The following is a 25,214-nucleotide window of genomic DNA, read 5'->3' on the forward strand; positions in this document are numbered from 1 at the left end:
CAGTGAGAACCATCACAGCTGCAGGACTGAATCATAAGCTTGTTTAACACATTTTTTTTTTCTCTAGAAGCAAGCATCATTGAAAACTAAGTTATGAGAAGACTGCAGGGTGAGCATAGACTAAAGCAAGGGGAGTTAGATACATCATTTAAATGTTTAATGAGATCGGAATGAACAGTTGAATCAGAATGATTTGGGAAGAGAATCTAGGGCAGGAACCAGATGTAGGGTTAACATTGGGGGAAATAAGTTCATTATGTCAGAAGTGGGAGACTTCTCTTCCTTCAATCAACATTTATTAAGTATCAACCCCACCAAATGTTGTGGATATACAAAAATCAAATGGATGTGGAGCTGTCATCATGGAACTTAGTCTAACATGGCAGATTAAACAAGTCTACAAATATTTTTAACATAAAATACATAGAGGTATGTGGCATGAGATCCACACAGATATGATTTTGTGGTGAGGTGATGTGGAAGGAAGATTAATTATATCCAACCATGGAGATCAGAGGTAATTTCTTATAAAAGATGGCTTTTCAGGTTGGCTATAAGAATAAGTAGGGCACACGATGACTGAAATATGAGCCAAAGCATAGACATGAGAAGTTGCTTAGCTAACAAGTTTGGAATTTATTTTGTAGGCAAGAAGTTTTGAGCTGGAGGTAACATGAAGGAAACAGGCTGTGAGAGATTTGTGTTCAGAAATTAGATTTAAATTAGATTAGAGGGAAAAGAGCCTGCGCACAGTGAGAACAGTTAGAAGCTCATTGCAGTGGTTCAGAAAAGCACCAAGGGATTAAAAGCCTGGATTAAGGAATATTTCAGAAAATGTAGAAATGCTGATAAAATTTTATCTTGAACTCACCAAAGCAACCCTGCCAGGTAACTCAGTTACATGCTAAAATTGTAGAACCATTGAATTACTTTATAGTCTTAGGACATATTTTTGAAAAGGTAAGGGTAAGTGAGTGACACTGAGCCTGGTCAAAGCTAAAGGGCAGCCCCTGGTTTGTGTTGATACATGAATGTTAAGGGTTCACTGGTGAGGTTTCCTGGCAGACAGCCAGAGGCCCTCTTCAAGTCAGAGCTCAAGCTTGCCTTGCATATTTCTGTTCAAACTTCCATGTGTATCATTGAACCAAAGTGTAATGTTGTCCAAACTATGTTATTACTGACATGGTAAACCTGTCTTTTAACACCTCCTGCCTTGTGTCTTTAGTTGAACAAGGAAGAGGGAAGGGGGCAAAATGAAAACAATTTAAAAAGACAATGTCAATGCTTAATTAAACAAATAAAAAACTTTCAGTATTTGAATTCATAAACAAATAAAATGCATATTTAATCATGGCCTTTCTAACACTTTTTACTCATGACAAATATGTGAATAAGAACCAGTATATGAGTAAACTAACTTGATAAAAGCAGAGAGAAACACATGTTTCACCATACAAGGAAGGAAAATATGTAGAGCACCTAGCAACTGAAAATATATTACAAAACATTAGGTTTATTATCATATTCATTTTATAATGGAATAAAGAGCAGAGACAAACATTAACTTACCAGAGATTCAATTCTTCCACTCAAAGTCCTGTATTCCTGTGTAGCTGGTGAATTTAACTGACTATTATATTCAACATTTAGGAGTTGAAAACTGCTCCTGTAAAAGTAAGATTTTTGATCTGGAAAAGAAATAAAAGGGAGGGTCAGTCTTACTTTACTAAGTAGTTAAACTTTTAATTTATTCGGGATTATGGGATGTCATATTATAGAATTTCAAAAATTTGCTTTCCTTGAAAGAAAAAGTTCTATGCTTAATATGAGTGTAATTATGATAAAATTATTATCTTTTCCATTTTTAAAAAGATTGGCAAAGCCAGAGTGGTGTAGATGTTTTAAAATCAGAGTGGAATTATTATTTGAGAAATTAAAAATAGTCAGAAATACTATAATTTTTGTTCTTGCTATATTTTAAGGGAGGTTTGTGGTGTATTTATTCAGGAAATATTAATGAGTGTTTGTAATATACTATTATTCATGTGTCATTAGGAAAGAACCCAAAGTAATTGTGAAATTTTAAAAAATTATTTTCAAATAATGTTCTTTATAGAGGAGTTAGTGATTCTCCATTAGTTTTTCTGGAGTAAGCTAGAAGATAAGTCATCTGACAAGATATCTAATCTAGTAATCCAATGTAAATTATTTTCATCAAAAGGCACCTTGCAAAATAAAAAGCTTGACAGACCAATAACAAGTAATAAGATTGAATCAGTAATAAAATGTCTCCTAATAAATAAATGTCCAGGACTGATGGCTTTATTGCTATTCTACCAAACCTTCAAAGAAGAACTGACACCAATTCTCCTCAAACTACTCAAAAACATCAAACAGGAGGGAGTTCTCCCCAAGTCATTCTATGAAGCCAGTATTACTCTGATAGAAAACCAGGCAAGGACACAATAAAAAAAAATAATACTACAGGCCAGGTGCAGTGGCTCATGCCTGTAATCCCAGCACTTTGGAAGGCCAAGGTGGGTGGATCACGAGGTCAGGAGTTGGAGACCAGCCTGACCAACATGGTGAAACCCTGTCTCTACTAAATATACAAAAATTAACCAGGTGTGGTGGTGGGCATCTGTAATCCCAGCTACTTGGGAGGCCGAGGCAGGAGAATTGCTTGAACTCGGGAGGTGGAGATTAAAGTGAGCCAAGATCAAGCCACTTTGCTCCAGCCTGGGTCACAGAGCAAGACTCCGTCTCAAAAAAAAAAAAAAAAAAAAAAAATACAGGCCAGTATTACTGATAAACGCAGAGGCAAAAATCCTCAACAAAATACTATCAAACTGAATCCAACATCATATCAAAATGATAATATACCACAATCAACTAGGATTTATCCCAGAGATGCAAGAATGGTTCAACGTATGCAAACCAATAAACTTAATACATCACATAAACAGAATGAAGACAAAAAACATATGATCATCTCAATAGACGTTCAATAGATTCAATATCCCGTCATAACAAAAACTCTCAACAAACTAGGCTTAGAAGAGGAATACCTTAACAACATGAAGGCTGACCAACCCACAGCTAACATTTTACCAAATAGGGAAAAGCTGAAAGCCTTTCCTCTAAGAACTGGAACAAGACAAGTATGTCCACTTTCATCACTCCTATTCAACATAGTACTGGAAGTCCTAACCAGAGCAATCAGGTGAGAGAAAGAAATAAAAAGGCATTCAAATTGGAAAAGAAGTTACATATTCAAATTGTTCTTTTTGCAGATTATATAATTTTATACCCCAAAAACCTAAAGACTCCACCAAAAACTCTTAGATCTGATATATAATTTCAATAAAGTTGCAGGATATAACTCAATATATAAAAATCTGTAGCATTTCTATACACCAACAATGAAATAGCTGAGAAACAAATCAAGAAGGTAATTCCATCTTCTACAAGGAAAACTACAAAACACTGATGAAAGAAATGGAAGAGGACACAAACAAATGGAAAGACATTTCTTGCTCATGGATTGAAAGAACTGATACCATTTAAATGACTATACTCTTCAAAACAATCTATAGATTCAATGCAATCCCTATCAAAATACCAACATCACTTTTCACAGAAATAGAAAAAGCCATCCCAAAATTTGTATGAAACAAAAAAGAGCCCAAATAGTCGAATCAAACCTGAGCAGAAAGAACAAATCTGGAGACATCACACTACCTGGCATCAAACTATACTCCAAGGCTATAGTAACCAAAACAGCATGGTATTGGTATAAAAACAGACACATAGAACAATGAAATAGAATAGAAAGCCCAGAAAGAAATTCACATACAGACAACTGAATTTCAACAAAAGTGTTAAGAACAAACAATGGGGAAAGCACACTCTATTCAATGAATAGTACTAGGAAAACTGGATATCCATTTGCAGAAGTATGAAACTGGACCCTTATCTCTCACTATATACACAAATCAACATAAGATGGATCAAAGACTAAAATGTAAGACCTACAACTATGAGAACTATTAAAAGAAAACCAAGAGGAAACACTTCATGTCTTTAGTCTAGGGAAATAATTTATGACTATGACCTGAAAAGCACAGACAACAAAACCAAAAATAGACAAATGGGAATTAATTAAACTAAAAAGCTTCTACAGAGCAAAGAAACAACCAACAGAATGGAAAGACAACCTGTTGAATGGGAAAAAAATATTTGCCAACTGTTCATCTGACAAGAGACTAATATCCAGAATATACAAGGACCCAAACAACACAACACTAAAAAAAAATAAAAATAAAAATTTCATTAAGGAGTGGGCAAAGAACATGAGTGAACATTTCTCAAAATAAGACATACAAATCATCAGCAGGTACATGAAAAAATACTCAGCATTGCTAATCATCAGAGAAACACAAATCAAAACCACAATGAGATACCATCTCACCTCAGTTAAGATTACTATTACCAAAATACAAAAATAACAGATACTGGTTAGAATGCAGAGAGAAGAGAATTCTTATACACTGTTTGTGGAAATGTAAATTAGTGCAGCTATTGTGGAAAACGGTATTGAGATTTCTCATAAAACTAAAACAGAACTACCATATGATCCAGCAATCCTACTACTGGATATTTATCCAAAGGAAAAGAAATCACCATGTCAAAGAAATATTTGTACTTGGGTGTTTATCTCAGCACTGTTCACAACAGCCAAGATGTGGAATCAACCTATGTGTCCATCAAGAAATGAATGGATAAAGAAAATATTATACATATATATTTACGTATATATATATATACACAAACAATAGAATACTATTTGGCCATAAAAAGAATGAAATCTTGTCATTTGCAGCAACATGGATGGAATTGGAGGTCATTGTGTTAAGTGAAATAAGCCAAGCACAGAAAGACAAAATTAGCCAGGCATGGTGGCTCATGCCTGTAATCCTAGCACTTGGGTAGGCAGAGCTGGGAAGATCACTTGAAGCCAGGAATTTGAGACCAGCCTGGGCAACAAAGTGAGACCCCATCTCTACAACTAAAAAAAGAATAAAAAAGAAAGACAAATATGTTCTAACTCATATGTGGGAGCTTAAAAAGTTGATCTCATCAATGTAGAGAGTAGAATGACAGATACTAGAGACTGGAAAGGGTGGAGCATTGTGAGGGGGATTGAAGAGAGGTTGGCTAACAGGTATAAACATATAGTTAGATAAATGGTGTAAGTTTTATAGTTTAATAGCAGAGCAGAGTGACAACAGTTAACAACAATATATTATGTATTTCAAAGTAGCTAGAAAAGAGGACTTGAGTTGTTCCAACACATAGAAATGATAAATACTCAAAGTGCTGTATACCTCAAATACCCGGGCTTGATCATTACACATTCTATGTATGTAACAAAATATGACCTGTATCCCATAAATACGTAAGATGTTATGTATCATTAAAACAACAAAAACAACAACAATAACGACAGGGGTCTTCCAGAGGACCTTTTCAGTTGTGTGAAAGAGACAAAAGTCTCTAAAACATATCTGTACACAACTCATAAACATTATGAAGATGTACATAACCTAATGGAATCTGTCTCAGAACAAAAATCTCTGCTTTCCTTTGATCATTCATATGCATTACTTATGCAAACAAACACCTTGGTAAGGGGCAAAAGTTGGAGATACTGGGGGAATGGTGGTTGTTTGTAGTGGAAGATCAAGTCATTTAGGGGCCATAAGTGATCATTGGAACACAGTTTGCAGATGACTTACCAAAGGGCTTACTCTTTAGGCATGACAATGCCGTGTCATTACGAGTGAAAATTCATTAATTTAATCCGAAACTCCATGTCTCTTTTTTCTACCTCTGTAGTTCACCTTAGGTATAGGTGACTCCAGGTGATTTGATAGCAAAATGCAGTCAAAAGCAAAATTTAGCCACAACCTTTACATTTGATTGGCTGAAATGATTGAGTATCATTATCATAATGTTGGTAATTGTATTACACCATTGGAAGTATTTCAACCTTTGCATAGTTAAGCATTTTTACCTGTTTACAATTGGACATACTATAAGTTATATTCTGTCTCTTTTTCTCTTAACACTCACACATACCCATGTACATACCTGCACACCCACACACATGATTTAAGTGATTTAATAGAATTATATTTGAAATAAAAATAACCTCAAAGTGTATTTTAAGTGAAAAAAAGATTCTAATATATGATATTATTTAGTAAAATTTGACACATTTTACATATCTGTGTTAAAGCATCTGAAAGAGCCTTCACAGAGATTTTTACAGAAAGTTGTTTATGAATGAGCATGGTATGTGTATTCTTTACATTATTTTTTCTTGTCCATGTTGTCTATTGCTTTAGTGATATAATAAAAAATTAAACAAAATAAAAGAGACAAATAACTAAAGAACATGATGTTTTAAAAAGTTTGACTTTACCCCTTTTTATTTCTCAACTGAAAATTTATCTCCTGACCATCCTGTTAGGCCTGTAAGACACTGTTTTCAGAAGACAGAGCATTATTTGTTAATAAGAATGGACAAATACTTAGGTACATCCAAATTTTAGTGTTGAAACTTAGGGTTCTTTGCAATATTTCACTTTTGTGATTTTATCAGGTTATCAATGAAGGAAATCATAGTATTAATGAAAAACAAAATGAGTAAATTTTAGCATCAGAAAATTATTGAGGTTTTTTTTTCCTTTGGATAGAATAATTCTTTTTTGAGTAACAATGTTTGGTATACTCAAAAGGTATGTTTGGGGCACTAAAAATGGCCAAAATAGGAAAGAGAAAAAATACTGATTGAGGAAAAATACAGATATGAATCTATATTTGGGGAAGAACTATAAGTAAGATATATAATCACATTATATTAAGAAATAAAAGCCATAATAAAAGAAAGAATGCCAAACTTTAAATCTGAAATCGTACGTCACTATTAAGTCTAAAGAGTAATAATGCTCTGGTACTTACCAAAAGCTAAAAAGTAAACAAGTAGAGCTATGGTCACTGCCAGGATCACTACCCCTGCGACGACAATGAAACATACGACATATGGATTCAGAAATCTTGAAGTCGATGGTACACGTGCTGGCCTTACGAGAGAGAGAGAGATCAAAGAAAGTCATTCATTTCACTGATTTCAGCCATCATTTTAGTGCTCACGATTGTCTTCTGTCTTTCACGATCTCTTATCTGGCACATGGCTCTAGCCATAGAAACATATTCCTAGAAATGAAACTGAACTTAACAGGGTTGTCCTTAATGGTTTTTTTTTCAAGCTTTTTTTTTTTTTTTTCCCCAGCACAAAATGATTGAAGTTCAATTAGTCTGACGGAAGAAGGAAGTCTGACTTATGGTTTGGAATTACTTTCCCTTCTGCCAATTGATAAAGTTTCCAAGAATAACAAACAAATCATTCTCTGTTCTACTGCAATGTCTTCCAAACTTCAATGCTGGACACTACGGTAGTAATCATCCTTGCTTGGGCACCATCCCCAAGGCTGTACTGAAGAGAGATCATTTGAGTGGGAAGAAGTGTTGAGGAAGATGAAGCAGGGGTGGGGCAGTAAGGGGGTCAGGACAGTAGCATTTCTCATTGCAAGATTCCCCATATTATTAAAAATCGGCAGAGGCATAGAGAATCAGGGAGAATAGCAAGCACCTGAAATGAATTAAAACTGCTCCAACAGCCAATGATTTATTTGATTTATCATATTTTCTCCATGAATTTGTACTAATATATAGTCACACACACTCACACTGGGAAAGTCACCAGAGGAGCTGGGTGTGAAATCCAGTTTTACCCTTTGTTTGCTTGGAGGTCATATTGTTATTTATCTGAGATTTTCTTTATCTGAAAAATAGGAATAATAATACTTACCAAAAAAGGTTGTTTTGAAGATTAAGTGGGGTCATGTTATGTGTTATAAAGTATATATTTCTAGTTCAATAGGTTATCCAACTTGGCTGTGAACACCTTGAAGGTAAAGATACTATTCATGCCTATGCTTAACATAGGCAAAGTGTTTAACACTTTACAGAATGCTTGGGTTATACAGGTGTTTTGTAAATACTTATGGTATTTATAAATATTTATTGCCTATGTTAATTCTTGACATATTTCAGATTTAAAAGCCTCAATAGAGCTGAGAAGCAGTTATATTTAGGCATATTCTAATTTTTATATTTTTCTATTTTGTTTTGCCAACATTCTGGTACAAGTGACAAGGGTACATTCTGAGGGTCAGTGCTGTGGGACACATTTCACTGCAGTGTCGTCTGGTATTGTTTGGGCTCTACCCAACTCACAGGCCTATAAAAGGGCACCTCTTGATATTTTGTATTGTGTCACTTGCACATTGTACGCTGTGGCACTGGAACTAGTAACATTTCAGAAGATTGTTGGAAGCAGACATAGATTTGCCAGTTTTCCATTTTGTTGAATAAACACAGAACACTTTATAAAAATTGATCCTGCTCAAGCATGATCACTTTTAAAAAGAGCATTTAAATATATAACGTAGGAAGAAAATAACCTCAGAACAATTTATTAAATGCTATAACTTTATGATGTCTTTTTGCTATATTTGTCTTATTTGTTCATTTTGCTACACTAATGAAAACTGGCTTTCACTGACACGGGTTGAGAGTCCAGTGTTCAGCAACCACTACTGTAGTAATTTTCTGGTTGAAAACTGTCACTTTGACATTTGTTTACTATTTGAGTTTCAGTTTACCCATTTGTTACCTCATGGGGTTATTGTGCCTGTTACATGCAATCACAAATGCATAGTGTTTGGTATTTGTGATTTCAGTAATTAATAGTGGCTGCTGAGTAGGGAAAGAGTCAAAAAGGGACAGAGTTGGAGGCAAATGTAACTCCAAAGGCTAAACAAATCTCAAATTGTTCCTTTCTGCAACAATTAGGGATTGATTATGTTTCCAGAGATAGCTGATATGTCAGGATCTGCAAGCTTGGAGTGAGAAGAACTGTAAACAAGGATTAAGATGGAGGCTAAAACCTCCAAAAAATGAAATCAAAAGACTAGAGTCAATATATGCTTTAACTTGGATGAGCCTCCCACAGGGATGACATTACAGCCAATTTTGCTTTCAGTTCATGAAAAACGTCTTGAACTCAATAACTGAAAAGCACCATGAGACATATGACTCAACAAAGGGTGTGGAGCCAAAATTACCTTACTTTCACAAGCCATAACTAATTACATAAGAATGAATTGTTCCACCCTGTAGAAACAACTGAAGAAATAGCATGTTTCAACTTTCAATAGCATGTTCAACTTATAGTTGAACCTCTGAACGTTGCTAACACAAACTAAAGTGTGCACAGTATTTACTCTATGTTTGACATTTGTTTACTATTTGAGTTTCAGTTTGCCCATTTGTTACCTCATGGGGTTATTGTGCCTGTTACATGCAATCACAAATACTGAATTTGTTTGTAAATACTGAATATGTTTGTAAATACTGAATTTTAATTCATAATGCAATGGAAATATGTGAAACAAAATATTTTGCTTTTAAAGCAGGGTCTTGATCAGAGAGATTTTTAGTGCTTGCATTTAAACAGCAAAGCAGATATCCATTTGTGACCCATTTACCCAGTTTCCCTCTCACTCTTTCTCTTTTATATTGACTTGAAAAAAATTGCATGAGGGTGGAAAATTTATCTTTTCATACTATATTGTGAAAGTCTATCTGTCAGGCATTGTACATGTACATTGTCAGTCTTCACGATCTTTTCGTAGCCTTGTAAATTCTGTATTATGATTGCATTGTAAACATAGGAAAGGTGAGACTCAGAGAGTGAATAACTTATGCTTATTCAGGAGTGACAGAGCTGGAAACAGAAACCAGGTAAATTTGAATAAAGAGACATGAACTTCCGCTCACATACACTTCGTCCCTAAGTACATTGCTTCACATTACAGAGAATGGAAAAGCTTTGGGTTTCATGTCTCTCCTGACCTCACTTGGGGGGAAGCAAAGGGAATCACCATCTATTAATAATAATATTTCTCAAGATAGATCTTGAGCCCAGACCTCTCTCTTTGAGCTGCACATCATCATTTCCAATTACTAATTGAACGTGTTATGGGTGCTTTACAACCACCTTAAATAGAAAAGTTCAAAACCGAACTTGGTATTTTTTCTCCCATTGGACTGTAGTGTTTGAGGATATGCCCAGGGTTGTATTAAAGAATTTTTCTACAAGACATTTTTTCCAATTAAAACATGATCATTTCTTATTTTTTTTGAAATTTCCTTTGTTCTAATATCAGCCATGTTTTCAAATGAAGGAACTGAGATATGAAAGATTTATTTAATTGATTTTAAACTTCTAAGCACAGTGTTTAATTCCTACATCATAAAGCACTTCTAAGGGGATGGGAAAGGGAACTAGACTAGAGGTAGGAGATGTGGATTCAAGTACTCTGTCAAATATAAGCTACGTGATCTCACATTAATCATAATTATTTTAAGCTTCAGATTTCAAAAAAATTTAAATGATAAAGACAATACCTTCCTCATAATTTGATTTTTTTAAAAATCAAATAAAACAGTGTATATACCAATGGTTTGTAAACTGGAATTTAAGGTATTATTATAGAGGCAACTGAAGTATAACAACAAGATTCCTAGAACTGAAGATTTTTCTGCCAGTAACTGTTGTGTGAACTTGGATGAGTCCTTTTAATATTGCGGAATCTTAGTTCCCCTGCGACATGTTGGTAATAACAACAGTTATTGTACAGTATATTTTGTGAGAATTAGAGCAGATGACATGCATGCTGTATAAATTATAAAGGGCTAAATAACCATAAAAAACTTTTGAGAAAAATAAAATTTTAATTAATTAATTTATTACTATATATTTTAACTTATACTATCAAGAGAAAAAAACGCATTTATTTAAAATATTCAGTATTACCTGTTTACCGATTTACCTTTTTCACTTTCCTCCGCACTTTTTATCTTGCTCTGTATCATTCTTATTACACAGGTAACTTTACAGTAAAGAAGAGGAATGTGTCAACACTTATCTCCATTGAGGTACTTTTGGAGTAGGAGAGTCAATACTAGTTTTCTACTCTTCTGGAGTAATTAATTTATTAACTCTCTAGACTGGCTGTGCAAGAAATGCTCAAAGGAATTCTAAACATGGGAATGAAAGGTCGGTACTCACCTATCATAAAAATACATGGAAGTATAAAACTCACTTGTCTTATAAAACAATTAAAGAAATGAGAAAGAGAAAGAAACAAAATGGCAATATGACAGAACTCCACCAAACCATAGGGCTTATGAAACAATTACAGAAATGACAGAGAAAGAAATAAAATGGCTGCATGACAGAACTCCATCAACTATATGCTGCTTACAAAAAACTTACTTTACTGATAAAGGCACTAATAGACTAAAGGTAAAGGTATAGAAAAAATATATTCCACACAAATGAAAACCAAAAGAGAGTAGAAGTAGCTATATTTATATCAGATAAAACAGAGTTTAAATCAACAATAGTAAAAAAAAAAAAAAAAAGACAAAGAAAGTTATATAATGATAACAGAATCGACTCAACAAGAAGATATAACAATCCTAAATATATATATATCCAACATTAGAGCACCAATATGCATAAAACAAATATTACCACACTTAAGAAAAGAGATAGGAATACAATAACGATGGAGAACTTCAACACCCCCTCTGACGGCACTAGACAGATCATCAAGACAGAAAATCAACAAAGAAACAATGGACTTAAATTGTACTTAGACCAAATGGACCTAATAGACATTTACAGAAAATTCTGCCTAACTATCACAGAATATATATACTCATCAGTACATGGAACATTCTCCAAGATAGATCATATATTAAGTCACAAAACAAGTCTGAAGAAACTTTAAAAAATCATCATATCAAGTATCTTCTCAAATTACAATGGTCTAAAACTAGAAATCAATACCGGGAGGAACTCTTAAAACTATACAAAAACATGAAACAAAAAAACGAACAACAAGAAAAAAAAAAAAACCAACATGCTCCTGAATGATCTCTGGGTCAATAACAAAATAGAGAGGGAATTAAAAAAAATTTGAAATGAATGAAAGTGGGGACAAAACATACTAAACCCTCTAAAATATAGTAAAAACAGTGTTAAGAAGGAATTTTATAGCATTAAATGCCAATGTCAAAAAAATTAAAAGATCACATATTAACAGCCTAATGATGCACCTTAAGGAACTAGAAAAACAAGAACAAACCAAACTCTAAACTAGCAGAAAAAAATAAATAACAATGATCAGAGTAGAACTAAATAAAATTTAGACCCCCAAATTACAAAGGATCAATGAAATAAAAAGTTGGTTACTTGAAAAGATAAAAAAAATTGATAGACCACTACCTAGACTAGCCAAGAAAAAAAGAGCAGATTCAAATAAACAAAATCAGAAATGAAAAAGAAGACATTACAATGATATCATAGGAATACAAAGACTGTTAGACACTACTATGAATAACTCTACTCTCAAAAACTAGAAAACCTAGAGCAAATCAATAAATTCCTGGAAACATGTAACCAGGTAGAAATCTACCAAGTTTAATTTACAGATTAAACCAGGCAAAAATAGAAATTCCGACCAGACCAATAATGAGTAGTACAATTGAATAAGAAAAAAAATATCTTTCAACAACAATAAAAATCCCAGGAACAGATGCATTTGCAGCCAAATTCTACCAGATGTATAAAGAAAAACTGATACCAATCCTAATGAAATTGTTCCAAAATATTGAGAGGGAGTAAATATTTCCTAACTCATTCTGTGACTCCAGTATTACTCCGATACCAAAACAAGACAAGGGCACACACACAAAAAGGGAAAATTATAGGCCAACATCCCTGATGAATGCTACATAAAAATCCTCAACAAAATACTAGAAAACTGAATCCAATAGGACATAAAAATGATAATATGCCATGGTCAACTGGGTTTTGTTCCAGGGATGCAAGTATGATTCAACATACACAAATTGATAAATGTGATTCACCACGTAAACAGAATTAGAAACCAAACCATATGATCATCTCAATAGATACAGAAAAATGTATTTGATAAAATTTAGCATCCCTTCATGATAAAAACCCTTACAAGCTAGGCATAAAGGGAGTATACCTCAAAATAATAAAAACCATATATGATAAACCCACAGCTAACATCATACTGTACAGGGAAAAGTTGAAAGCATTCCACTAAAGAATTGGAACAAGGCAAGGATGCCCACTTTCATCACGTCATTAAACACATTATTTGAAGTCATAGAAGAGCTATCAGGCAAGAGAAATAAATAAAAGACATCCAACTTGGAAAAGAGGAAGTCAAATTATCTCTGCTGACAATATGATCTTATACCTAGAAAATTCTTAAAAGTCCTCCAAAAGACTCCTAGATTTGATAAATGAATTCAGGAATGTCTCAGTATACAAAGTCAATGTACAAAACTCAGTAGCATTTTTATACACCAATAATGACCAAGCTGATAGCCAAATCAATAAGTCAATCCTACTTACAATAGATTAAAAAATAAAATACCTAGGAATGTATTTAACCGAGGAAGTAAAAGATCTCTACAAGGAAAATTACAAAACACTGATAAAAGAAATGGAGATGATACAAACAAATAGTAAACCATCCCATGCTCATGCATCAGAAGAATAAATGTCATTAAAATGACTGTACTTCTCAAAGCAATCTACAAATCCAATTAAATCCCTATCATAATACTAATGTCATTTTTCACAGAATTGGGAAAAAATCCTAAAATTCATATAAAACCAAAACAAAGAGCCAAATAGCCAAAGCGATTCTAAGCAAAAAGAGCAATGCTGGAGGTATCATATGAAGTGAACTTCAAATTATACTACAAAGCTATAGTAACCAAAACAGCATCATACTGGCATAAAAATAGACACATAGACCAATGAAACGAATAGAGAACCCAGAAATAAAGTCACATACCTACAGCCAACTGACCTTTGACAAAGTTGACAAAAACATACACTAGGGAAAGGACACCCCATTTAATAAATGGTGGTGGTAAACCTGGATTGCTGTATATCAAAGAATAAAATTGGACCTCTATCTCTCACCATATGCAAAAATTAAGTCAAGATGGATTAAAGAGTTAAATTTAAGATCTGAAACTCTTAAACTGCTAGAAGAAAATGTAGGGAAAACTTTTGGACATTAACCTAGGCAAAGAATTTATGACTAAGTCCTCAAAAGCAAATGCAACAAAATAAAAATAGAGAAATGATACTTACTTAAACTAAAAAGCTTCTGCACAGCAAAAGAAATAATCAACAGAGTGAACAGACAACCTGAAAAATGGGAGAAAATATTTGCAAGCTATGCATCTTACAAAAGACTAATATCTAGAAGGTATAAGGAACTCAAATAACAACAGCAAAATTACACAATAACCCCATTAAAGAGTGAACTGAGGACATGAATAGACATTTCTCAAAAGAGACATACAAATAGCCACAAACACATGAAAAAAATGCTCAATATCACTAATCAGAGAAGTGCAAATTAAAACCACAATGAGATAACCTGTTACACCCGTCAGAACGGTTATTAGAAAGTCAGGGTATAACAGATGTTGGTGAGGATGCAGAGAAAAGGGAACACTTACACACTTTTGGTGGAAAAGTAAATTAGTAAAACCTCTATTATAAACAATATGGAGACTTCTCAAAGAATTAAAAATAGAACTACCATTTGATCCAGCAATCCAACTATTGGGTATCTACCCAAAGGAAAAGAAATTATATCAAAAATTACCAGTACTCATATGTTTATTGCAGCACTATTTATAATAGCAAAGATGTGCATTAAACCTAAGTGTCTATCAACAGATCATTAGAGAAATATACATATACATATATATATATATATATCAGAATACTACTCAACCATAAAAGGAATAAAATCATGTCTTTTACAGCAATATGGATGGAACTGGAGGCTACTATCTTAAGTGAAACAATTCAGAAACAAAAAATCAACTATTGTGGCACAAGATGCCCGAATAGGAACTGCTCCAGTCTATAGCTCCCAGTGTAAGTGACACAAAAGATGGGTGATTTCTGCATTTCCAACTGAGGTACCCGGCTCATCTTACAGGGGCTTGTCAGACAGTGGGTGCAGGACAGTGGGTGCAGCCCACCGAGCGTGAGCCAATGCAAGGCGAGGCATGATCTCACCTGGGAAGCGCAGGGGTCAGGGAAATCCCTTTCCCAACCAAGGGAAGCTGTGACAGATGGCACCTGGAAAATTGGATCACTCCAACCCTAACACTGCACTTTTCCAAGGGTCTTAGCAAAGGGCACACCAGGAGATTATATCCCGCGCCTGGCTCGAAGGGTCCCACGACCACCACGGAGCCTCCCTCATTGCTAGCAGGGCAGTCTGAGATTGAACTGCAAAGTGGCAGTGAGGTGGGGGGAGGTGCGCCCGCCATTGCTGAGGCTTGAGTAGGTAAACAAAGCAGCTGGGAAGCAGGAACTGGGTGGAGCCCACAGTAGCTCAAGGAGGCCTGCTTGCCTCTGTAGATGCCACCTCTGGGGACAGGGCATAGCCAAACAAAAGGCAGCAGAAACCACTGCAGACTTAAATGTCCCTGTTTGACAGCTTTGAAGAGAGTAGTGGTTCTCCCAGCATGGAGTTTGAGATCTGAGAACAGACAGACTACCTCCTCAAGTGGGTCCCTGACCCCCGAGTAGCCTAACTGGGAGGCACCCCCCCAGTAGGGGCAGACTGACACCTCACATGACGGGGTACCCCTCTGAGATGAAACTTCCAGAGGAATGATCAGGCAGCAACATTTGCTATTCAGAAATGTTCACTGTTCTGCAGCCTCCGCTGCTGGCTGCTGATACCGAGGCAAACAGGGTCTGGAGTGGACCTCCAGCAAATTCCAATGGACCTGCAGCTGAGGGTCCTGACTGTTAGAAGGAAAACTAACAAGCAGAAAAAGGATATCCAGGTATAGAACTCAGCTCTGCACCAAGCAGACCTAATAGACATCTACAGAACTCTCCACCCCAAATCAACAGAATATACATTCTTCTCAGTACATCACACTTATTCCAAAATTGGCCACATAGTTGGAAGTAAAGCACTCCTCAGCAAATGTAAAAGAATAGAAATTATAACAAACTGTCTCTCAGACCACAGTGCAATCAAACTAGAATTCAGGATTAAGAAACTCACTCAAACCTGCTCAACTACATGGAAACTGAACAACCTGCTCCTGAATGACTACTGCGTACATAACGAAATGAAGGCAGAAATAAAGATGTTCTTTGAAACCAATGAGTAGTGTGTAGAGGGAAATTTGTAGTACTAAATGCCCACAAAAGAAAGCAGGAAAGATATAAAATTGACACCCTAACACCACAATTAAAAGAACTAGAGAGGCAAAAGCAAACACATTCAAAAGCTAGCAGAAGGCAAGAAATAACTAAGATCAGAGCAGAACTGAAGGAGATAGAGACACAAAAAACCCTTCAAAAAATCAATGAATGCAGGAGTTGGTTTTTTTGAAAAAATCAACAAAATTGATAGACTGCTAGCAAGACTAATAAAGAAGAAAAGAGAGAAGAATCCAATAGACGCAATAAAAAATGATAAATGGGATTTCACCACCAATCCCACAGAAATACAAACTACCATCAGAGAATACTATAAACACCTCTGTGAAAAAAAAAAAAAAAAAAAACTAGAAAATCTAGAAGAAATGGATAAATTCCTGGACACATACACCCTCCCAAGACTAAACCAGGAAGAAGTTGAATTTCTGAATAGACCAGTAATAGGTTCTGAAATTGAGGCAATCATTAATAGCCTACCAACCAAAAATAGTCCAGCACCAGACGGATTCACAGCTGAATTCTACTAGAGATACAAGAAGGAGCTGGTACTATTCCTTCTGAAACTATTCCAATCAATAGAAAAAGAGGGAATCCTCCCTAACTCATTTTATGAGGCCAACATCATCCTGATACCAAAGCCTGGCAGAGACACAACAAAAAAAGAGAATTGTAGACCAATATCCTTGATGAACATCGATGCAAAAATCCTCAATAAAATACTGGCAAACTGAATCCAGCAGCACATCAAAAAGCTTATCCACCATAATCAAGATGGCTTCATCCCTGGGATGCAAGGCTGGTTCAGCATACGCAAATCAATAAACGTAATCCAGCATATAAACAGAACCAAAAACAAAAACCACATGATTATCTCAATAGATGCAGAAAAAGCCTTTGACAAAATTCAACAGCCTTCATGCTAAAAACTCTGAGTAAATTAGGTATTGATGGAACGTATCTCAAAATAATAAGAGCTATTTATGAGAAACCCACAGCCAATATCGTACTGAATGGGCAAAAACTGGAAGCATTCCCTTTGAAAACTGGCACAAGACAGGGATGCCCTCTTTCACCACTCCTATTCAACATAGTGTTGGAAGTTCTGGCCAGGGCAATCAGGCAGGAGAAAGAAATAAAAAAATATTCAATTAGGAAAAGAGGAAGTCAAGTTGTCCTGTTTGCAGATGACATGATTGTATATTTAGAAAACTCCATTGTCTCAGCCCAAAATCTCCTTAAGCTGATAAGCAACTTCAGCAAAGTCTCAGAATACAAAATCAATGTGCAAAAATCACAAGCATTCTTATACACTAATAACAGACAAACAGCAAAATCATGAGTGAACTCCCATTCACAATTGCTTCAAATAGAATAAAATACCTAGGAATCCAGTTTACAAGAGATGTGAAGGACCTCTTCAAGGAGAACTACAAACCACTACTCAATGAAATAAAAGAGCACACAAACAAATGGAAGAACATTCCACATTCATAGATAGGAAGAATCAATATTGTAAAAATGGCCATACTGCCCAAGACAATTTACAGATTTAATGCCATCCCCATCAAGCTACCAATGAGTTTCTTCACAGAATTGGAAAAAACTGCTTTGAAGTTCATATGGAACCACAAAAGACCCTGCATTGCCAAGGCAATCCTAAGCCAAAACAACAAAGCTGGAGGCATCACACTACCTGACTTCAAGCTATACTACAAGGCTACAGTAACCAAAACAGCATGGTACTGGTACCAAAACAGAGATATAGACCAGTAGAACAGAACAGAGCCCTCAGAAATAATACCACACATCTACAACCATCTGAACTTTGACAAACCTGACAAAAACAAGAAATGGGGAAAGGATTCCCTATTTAATAAATGATGCTGGGAAAACTGGCTAGCCATAAGTAGAAAGCTGAAACTGGATCCCTTCCTTACACCTTATACAAAAATTATTTCAAGATGGATTAATGACTTAAATATTAGATGTAAAACTATAAAAACCCTAGAAGAAAACCTGGGCAATACCATTCAGGATAGCCATGGGCAAGGACTTCATGTCTAAAACACCAAAAGCAACGGCAACAAAAGCCAAAATTGACAAATGGGATCTAATTAAACTAAAGAGCTTCTGCACAGCAAAAAAAACCCAAAAAAACAAAAACAAACAAACAAAAAAAACTACCATCAGATTGAACAGGCAACCTACAGAATGGGAGAAAATTTTTGCAATCTACTCATCTGACAAAGGGCTAATATCCAGAACCTACAAAGAACTCAAACAAATTTACAAGAAAAATACAACCCCATCAAAAAGTGGGCAAAGGATATGAACAGACACTTCTCAAAAGAAGACATTTATGCAGCCAACAGACACATGAAAAAATGCTCATCATCACTGGCCATCAGAGAAATGCAAATCAAAACCACAATGAGATACCATCTCACATCAGTTAGAATGGCGATTATTAAAAAGTCAGGAAACAACAGGTGCTAGAGAGGATGTGGAGAAATAGGAACACTTTTAAACCGTTGGTGGGACTGCAAACTGGTTCACCCATTTTGGAAGACAGTGGGGCAATTCCTCAAGGATCTAGAACTAGAAATACCATTTGACCTAGCCATCCCATTACTGGGTATATATCCAAAGGATTATAAATCATGCTGCTATAAAGACACATGCACATGTATGTTTATTGTGACATTATTCACAATAGCAGAGACTTGGAACCAACCCAGATGTCCATCAATGATAGACTGGATTAAGAAAATGTGGCACATATACACCATAGAATACTATCCAGCCATAAAAAAGGATGAGTTCATGTCCTTTGTAAGGACATGGATGCAGCTGGAAACCATCATTCTCAGCAAACTATCGCAGGGACAAAAAACCAAACACCGCATGTTCTCTCTCGTAGGTGGGAATAGAACAATGAGAACACTTGGACACAGGAAGGGGAACATCACACACTGGGGCCTGTCGTAGGGTGGGGGAGGTGGGAGGGATAGCATTAGGAGATATACCTAATGTAAATGACGAGTTAATGGCTGCAGCAAACCAACATAGTACATGTATACATATGTAACAAACTTGCACGTTGTGCGCATGTACCCTAGAACTTAAAGTATAATAATAAAAAAAGAAAGATTTGAGCAGCCCCAACACTATCCCAAATGGGGACTTGGTGCAAATTATGAAAAGGTTCCCACAAGACACTTCCCTACCATCTGCCAAAATTGTTACAGTCACTGTCCTGATATACATTGTCTGGGATTTCCAAGCACCAGCCCCCCTCACCCCCGGCCAGGTGTGCAGCACAGCTGTAAATTCACATTTACAGTGTGAAGCACAGCCAGCTGTAAATGACAGGAGGAAGTTCACACTCAAGAAGCAAGAATCAGGGCCTCAGGGAGGGAAGCTGCAGTCGGGTGGCCCGTAGCTGACAAGAGCGGCTCAGGCCCGTGGGAGCATGGCTGGTTAACTGGAACACAGAAAGGAGAGAGGAGTCAAGACGGGCCCCTTAGCCCCTGTCTAGGAATCAGTCCACCTCTCTGCAGAAGAGCTTGTGTTTTCCGATTTGGGTTATAACTTTGAGAGAGTAAGAAAAAAAGGCAACATGGGTTGATCAGCCTTGTATTAAGAATTTTCTTACCTAAGTAACTCAGGAATGGAAAATCAAATACTGTGTGTTCTCACTTGTAAGTGGGAGCTAAGCTAGGAGGACACAAAAATACACAGTGATAGTGGACTGTGGGGCCTGAGCGGGAGGAGGCTGGGAGGTGGATGAGGGATGGAAGACTAAATACTGGGTACAGGGTACAATTGCTTGGGTGATAGTTGTGCCGATATCTCAGAATTTACTATAAAGAACTCATCCATGTAACCAAAAACCACCTGTACCCCTAAAACTACTGAAACTAAAAAGTAAACAATAAAAAAAGTTCTTAATGAAAAAAAAAAAAAGAAAGAAAATGTGGCACATATACACCATGGAATACTATGCAGTCATAAAAAGGATAAGTTCATGTCCTTTGCAGGGACGTGGATGAAGCTGGTAACCATCATTCTCAGCAAACTACCACAGGAACAGAAAACCAAACACCGCATGTTCTCATTCATAAGTGGGAGTTGAACAATGAGAACACATGGACACAAGGAGGCGAACATCACACACCGGGCCTATTGGGGGCTAGGGGTCTAGGGGAGGGATAGCATTAGGAGAAATACCTAGTAGATGACGGGTTGATGGGTGCAGCAAACCACCATGGTACGTGTATACCTATGTAACAAACCTGCACATTCTGCACATGTATCCCAGAACTTAAAGTATAATAAAAACAAAAAGATTTTTAAAAAGTCAAAGATTGCATGTTCTCCCTTATACACGGTAGCTAAATAATGTGTACACATGGACAGAGAGAGTAGAATAATGGAGACATGGAAGGGTGGGAGGGGAATGAAGGATGAGAAATTACTTAAAGTGTACAGTGTACCCTATTCAGGTGAAGGCTATACTAAAAGCCCAGATTTCATAACAATGTAATACATCCATGTAATAAAACTGCACTTTTACCCCTTAAAACTATTATAAAAATTCCTTCACTCAGAGGAGGGAGGAGGAAATGCCACCAATCTTCATAGAACATGTGACATGTGAGCTATGCCTTGAAAGATGGGTAGGCCTTCTGGGTAAATGAAAAAATGGGAACAGAAGAGGCAGAAGTGCAAAGTGTGTTTGGTGAAAAGTAATTGGCCCAGTGTGGTGCTTATAGGAAAGCAGATGGAAAATAATCTAGAAAAATAAGGCTGGTCAAGATTATGGAAGACTTTGTGAGTAATGGGTTTGGACTCTTTCTTGGCCTTAGGGTATCAATGAGCTTTTTGAAATGAGGAGTTAAAGAAAAGCAGCAGTGGTTTAGAAAGGTTAATCTGGTGGCCCGGTTGGGCTGCAAGAGGCGAGAGTTATGAGGCAGGAGGTCTCATCGCGCAGACAAATTTATTAATCCATTAATGGGATATGAAGTGCCAAGGGCCATGTAGAGGCTGTGTGTGTGGAAAAGAAAGGGTTGAGGAAAATGTGGAAGATGAAGAATTAGGACCACTCCCTCATAGAGAATTCAGTGCCAGGGGCAAGAGTGGAAGTCCAAGATGAAACTTTGAAGACTGAGCTTCTGTGATCAGGGATTTAGTTATATTGGTCACATGACTAGACAATTTGAGTTGTTTTGAGACTTCAGTAACTGTCAGTATTTTTGTGTTAATTTCTCGCAGTCAGCTGTTAAGACGGGTCTCAGCTGACCAAAGGTCTTGGGACTGGAAGTATTTTTTTTGAAGTCATTATCTTACAGGTAATATTTGAAGCTCTGAAAAAGAGTATTGGAAACCACTTATTTCACTGCCTTTGGATTAAAAAATACAGACCTTCAATATAAAATCTCTAGGCATATATGTAGACACACATGAATTTGATATAATAAAGAAGTTCTCATTACTATAGCCTTAGGTATCTAATAATAAGAGGAAACAGTTGGTAATTATGATTACATATATGTTATATAATTTATAATAATGTATGTAACTTACAATATATATGCAATATTACATGTATATAATTTAGGAACCTATCAATTAATGTTTATAATCATATGACCATACCATTGCCATAAGTGAAATAATTTTACATGTGAGGCTAAAAACACAGAGAGTGATTTATGACCCAGGGAAAAAGAAACTTTTGTTTCATTTGTTTCATATTTGTAAACTGTGGCTTACAAATAGAAAAGAAAGAAATATTAAATTTGGTCTGTACTTCATTTACTAGTGCGTGCTAATTCTTAAAGCGTTACTGGTAATGAATGAAAACAACATAAATAATTACTCATGCTGGCTGCTTGGGTGTGTAGTTATTTAATAAGTTGGTAGAAGGACCACACCTACCACATTAAGCCATCAATCAGTAGCTGGTTATTTTAGGTACTTAGGGTATGCTATAATGAGACCAAGGTCAAAGGTTTAATTTTATATAGATTGTTCCAATTAGTTCACAGATATAGGCTCAACCCTTATTTTCATTTGCTATTGTGCTCCTTTTTTTTTTTTTTTTTTTTTTTTTTTTTTTTTTTTTTTTTTTAGCAAACACCCTTCCCTGCCAAAAATGGAAGGAAGTCTCTAATTAAAAAAGATGATCTTGGCACAAGCTACCCTACCTGTGGTGCTACACTGATCACCCACTAAGGACTTCATGCTGAGTGTCATACGCTTTTCTTGTGTGTGGCAACATCGTTTTTGCATATTTTAAGATTTTCTAGAATATTTAAATAAAAATTTCATAGTGAACATGTTTATTAGACATCCAGGATAGCCATGGGTATTTATCTTGTACTGTTTTGCCTCTTAATTTCTTGGTGCTGCATCAAGACACAACTTCCAGGAATTTCTAATGTGGTTCCGTATGTCCTTAAGTCTCTGACTTTATCTCTAACTTCACTCTGCCTCCATATCCTGTTCCAGACATCCTGGCCTCTCTGCTGCTCCTCAAGCACAGTAGGACCTCTCTACCTCTGGGACTTTGTGCTTGCTCTTCCTTCTGCCTGGAACGCTCTTACCTCAGGTTTTCACAGGTCTTGCTCCCTGGCCTCTTGTATGTCTTTGCTCAATTGTTGTCTTCTCAGTGAGACCTTGCTAAGTGCCCTATTTAAAATTGCACCTCCTCTCTCTGCTTTATTATTATTATTTGCTTTATTATTTTGCAGTACACTTATAACTTTCTAATATACCCCACAATTTACTTATTTTGTTTGTTATCTGTCTCCCTCCACCAGTTAAGAAGCTCCATAAAGGTGAGGATTTTTATGTTCCTTCCTTTCTTCCTTCCTACCAATTCATTAATAATGCCTTTATTGTAAAAGACGGTGATCTCATTACTCTGGCTTCTGTATATTTAATACATTCAAGAACTGTTCCTAGGAAGGCATTGGCTAGGAGCAGGAATTGATTCTGGTATTGAAAAGTCTATAAAGGAAGGTGACGAATACCAAAGCCAAGAGTCTTTATTCATTAGTCAGACTAATTTGTAGCCTTTCCAGAGAAAGAACTTCTTGACTGCAGAAGACTTATTTAAAGAAATTCAGAGTGTTTCCCTTTCCAGTCAGAGCTGTGATACAGCTCTGCACTCATAATTTGCAAGGCAAGAATTTTCAGATGCTGTTTCTGATCCTCATATGCTATATATCTTATTTTAAACTGAGGAAGGAGATGGTATATCTGTATTGTCACTCTCATACCCCATCTTCTTCAAGCAATGGTATAGCTAGGAGGATGGTATAGACTGCTGAGTAGGGTTTCGAGAATGCTGCTGACACAAGTCAGGAAAGTTTGCCATGTTTTCCTTCACTCAGCATCTATCCCCATATTTAATAATAGGGTCAGCCTTGCATGATTATTAATAGATGTCTGAAGACTACTTGCCATTTCTGTGAAGAATCAGTTGAAGACTGAAAGACATGTTCTGATTACTGCTCTCTTACACTTAATATACACTACTTTGCTAAGGAAAGTAATCTTTTCTGGCATTTTACATCTGCCCAAAGTGTGGATTCTTGCTTCTATAATTCAGATTATGAAGGCTTTTCTGTCTGCAAATGAGCATGGTGATATTATGGTAGGGGTGGCACCATCTACAAATGTGAGTCTGACAAAATGATTTGGAAACAACAGAACAAATGGAAATATTTTTTTCTAGAACTTTATGATGCTAAGATTTTAAGTAAATTTGTCTAGCAGTCACCAGATTTGCAAAGTGATGGGAGCAATACTTTATTGACTCTACTGGTGTTTAAGAACATGCACTGAGTGTTTGTAACCTGTTACCAAGAACCATAACAGAGAGAGCCCTGACGGGTTAGCTGTCTCCTTACTGATTAATGTTAATCAGGTATAGCCCAATATATACTGTAGAGGGCACTGCTGTTCAATGTTAATATTTTTTTTCTGAGTTCCACAAAGTATAGTCATTGACAGAGCCATGAAGACCATACCAGTTTCAAAACAAGAAAAAACTATTTACAGACTTGCTTGCTTCCTTGCCTATTTCCCCCTAAAATGGCCAAAATAAAAATTTTCCCTGTTTGGATTTAGTTTCCAAATAGATATGTTTTCTTTCTCCTTTCTTTCATTCTTTCTTTTCATTTTCTTTCCTCTCCCCCGCTTTATTTTTAACTAAAGATGTCTTCTAACCTTTATTAGCACAAAATAATTTTGCCAGCTACCGCAAATTATAAAGAAATATTCATGACAGTTTAAATATGTGATATTTTATTGTAAAAATGTTCTTTGGGAAATGAGTAGTTGAATATCACATGTATTTGAATATCTTTGGGGATGATGAAAATATTTTGAAATTGGATTTTGGTGGTAGTTGCACATCTCTGTACATATACTAGCTATCATTGAACCATAACACCTTAAACACATGAAGTTTCTCTTTTATAATTTTATTTCAATAAAGTGTTTAAAATTAAATTTATCTTTTAATGATTGTTAACTTAGTGGAATAATACAATTACCAAGTTTCCTGTGTGTAATTGACAATGAGGGTGGACTTAAACTTCCAGAACAGAAAAAGACTCAATAGCCCATTCAGTTCAGGTTTCAATGCTGTTTCCTAGGTAGCAATTGTTAGTGAGACATTGGA

At 35.8% G+C, this 25,214-nt stretch overlaps 1 protein-coding gene across 1 annotated transcript in view; it reads right to left on the reverse strand.

Moving 5' to 3' along the window:
- The window catches only part of LOC105463606 (transmembrane serine protease 11D), a 62,476-nt gene that overhangs the window by 25,826 nt on the left and 11,436 nt on the right, over nucleotides 1-25,214 (reverse strand). Inside the window, exons 2-3 of the mRNA XM_011710814.2 lie at nucleotides 7,027-7,148; nucleotides 1,570-1,688 (exon numbers count right to left, since the gene is read on the reverse strand). Coding sequence (XP_011709116.1) covers nucleotides 1,570-1,688; nucleotides 7,027-7,148 — 241 coding nt within the window. The remainder of the gene's footprint in view (nucleotides 1-1,569; nucleotides 1,689-7,026; nucleotides 7,149-25,214) is intronic.

The sequence above is a fragment of the Macaca nemestrina genome, chromosome 3 (genome assembly GCF_043159975.1).
Source record: "Macaca nemestrina isolate mMacNem1 chromosome 3, mMacNem.hap1, whole genome shotgun sequence".
Taxonomy (NCBI): Eukaryota; Metazoa; Chordata; class Mammalia; order Primates; family Cercopithecidae; genus Macaca; species Macaca nemestrina.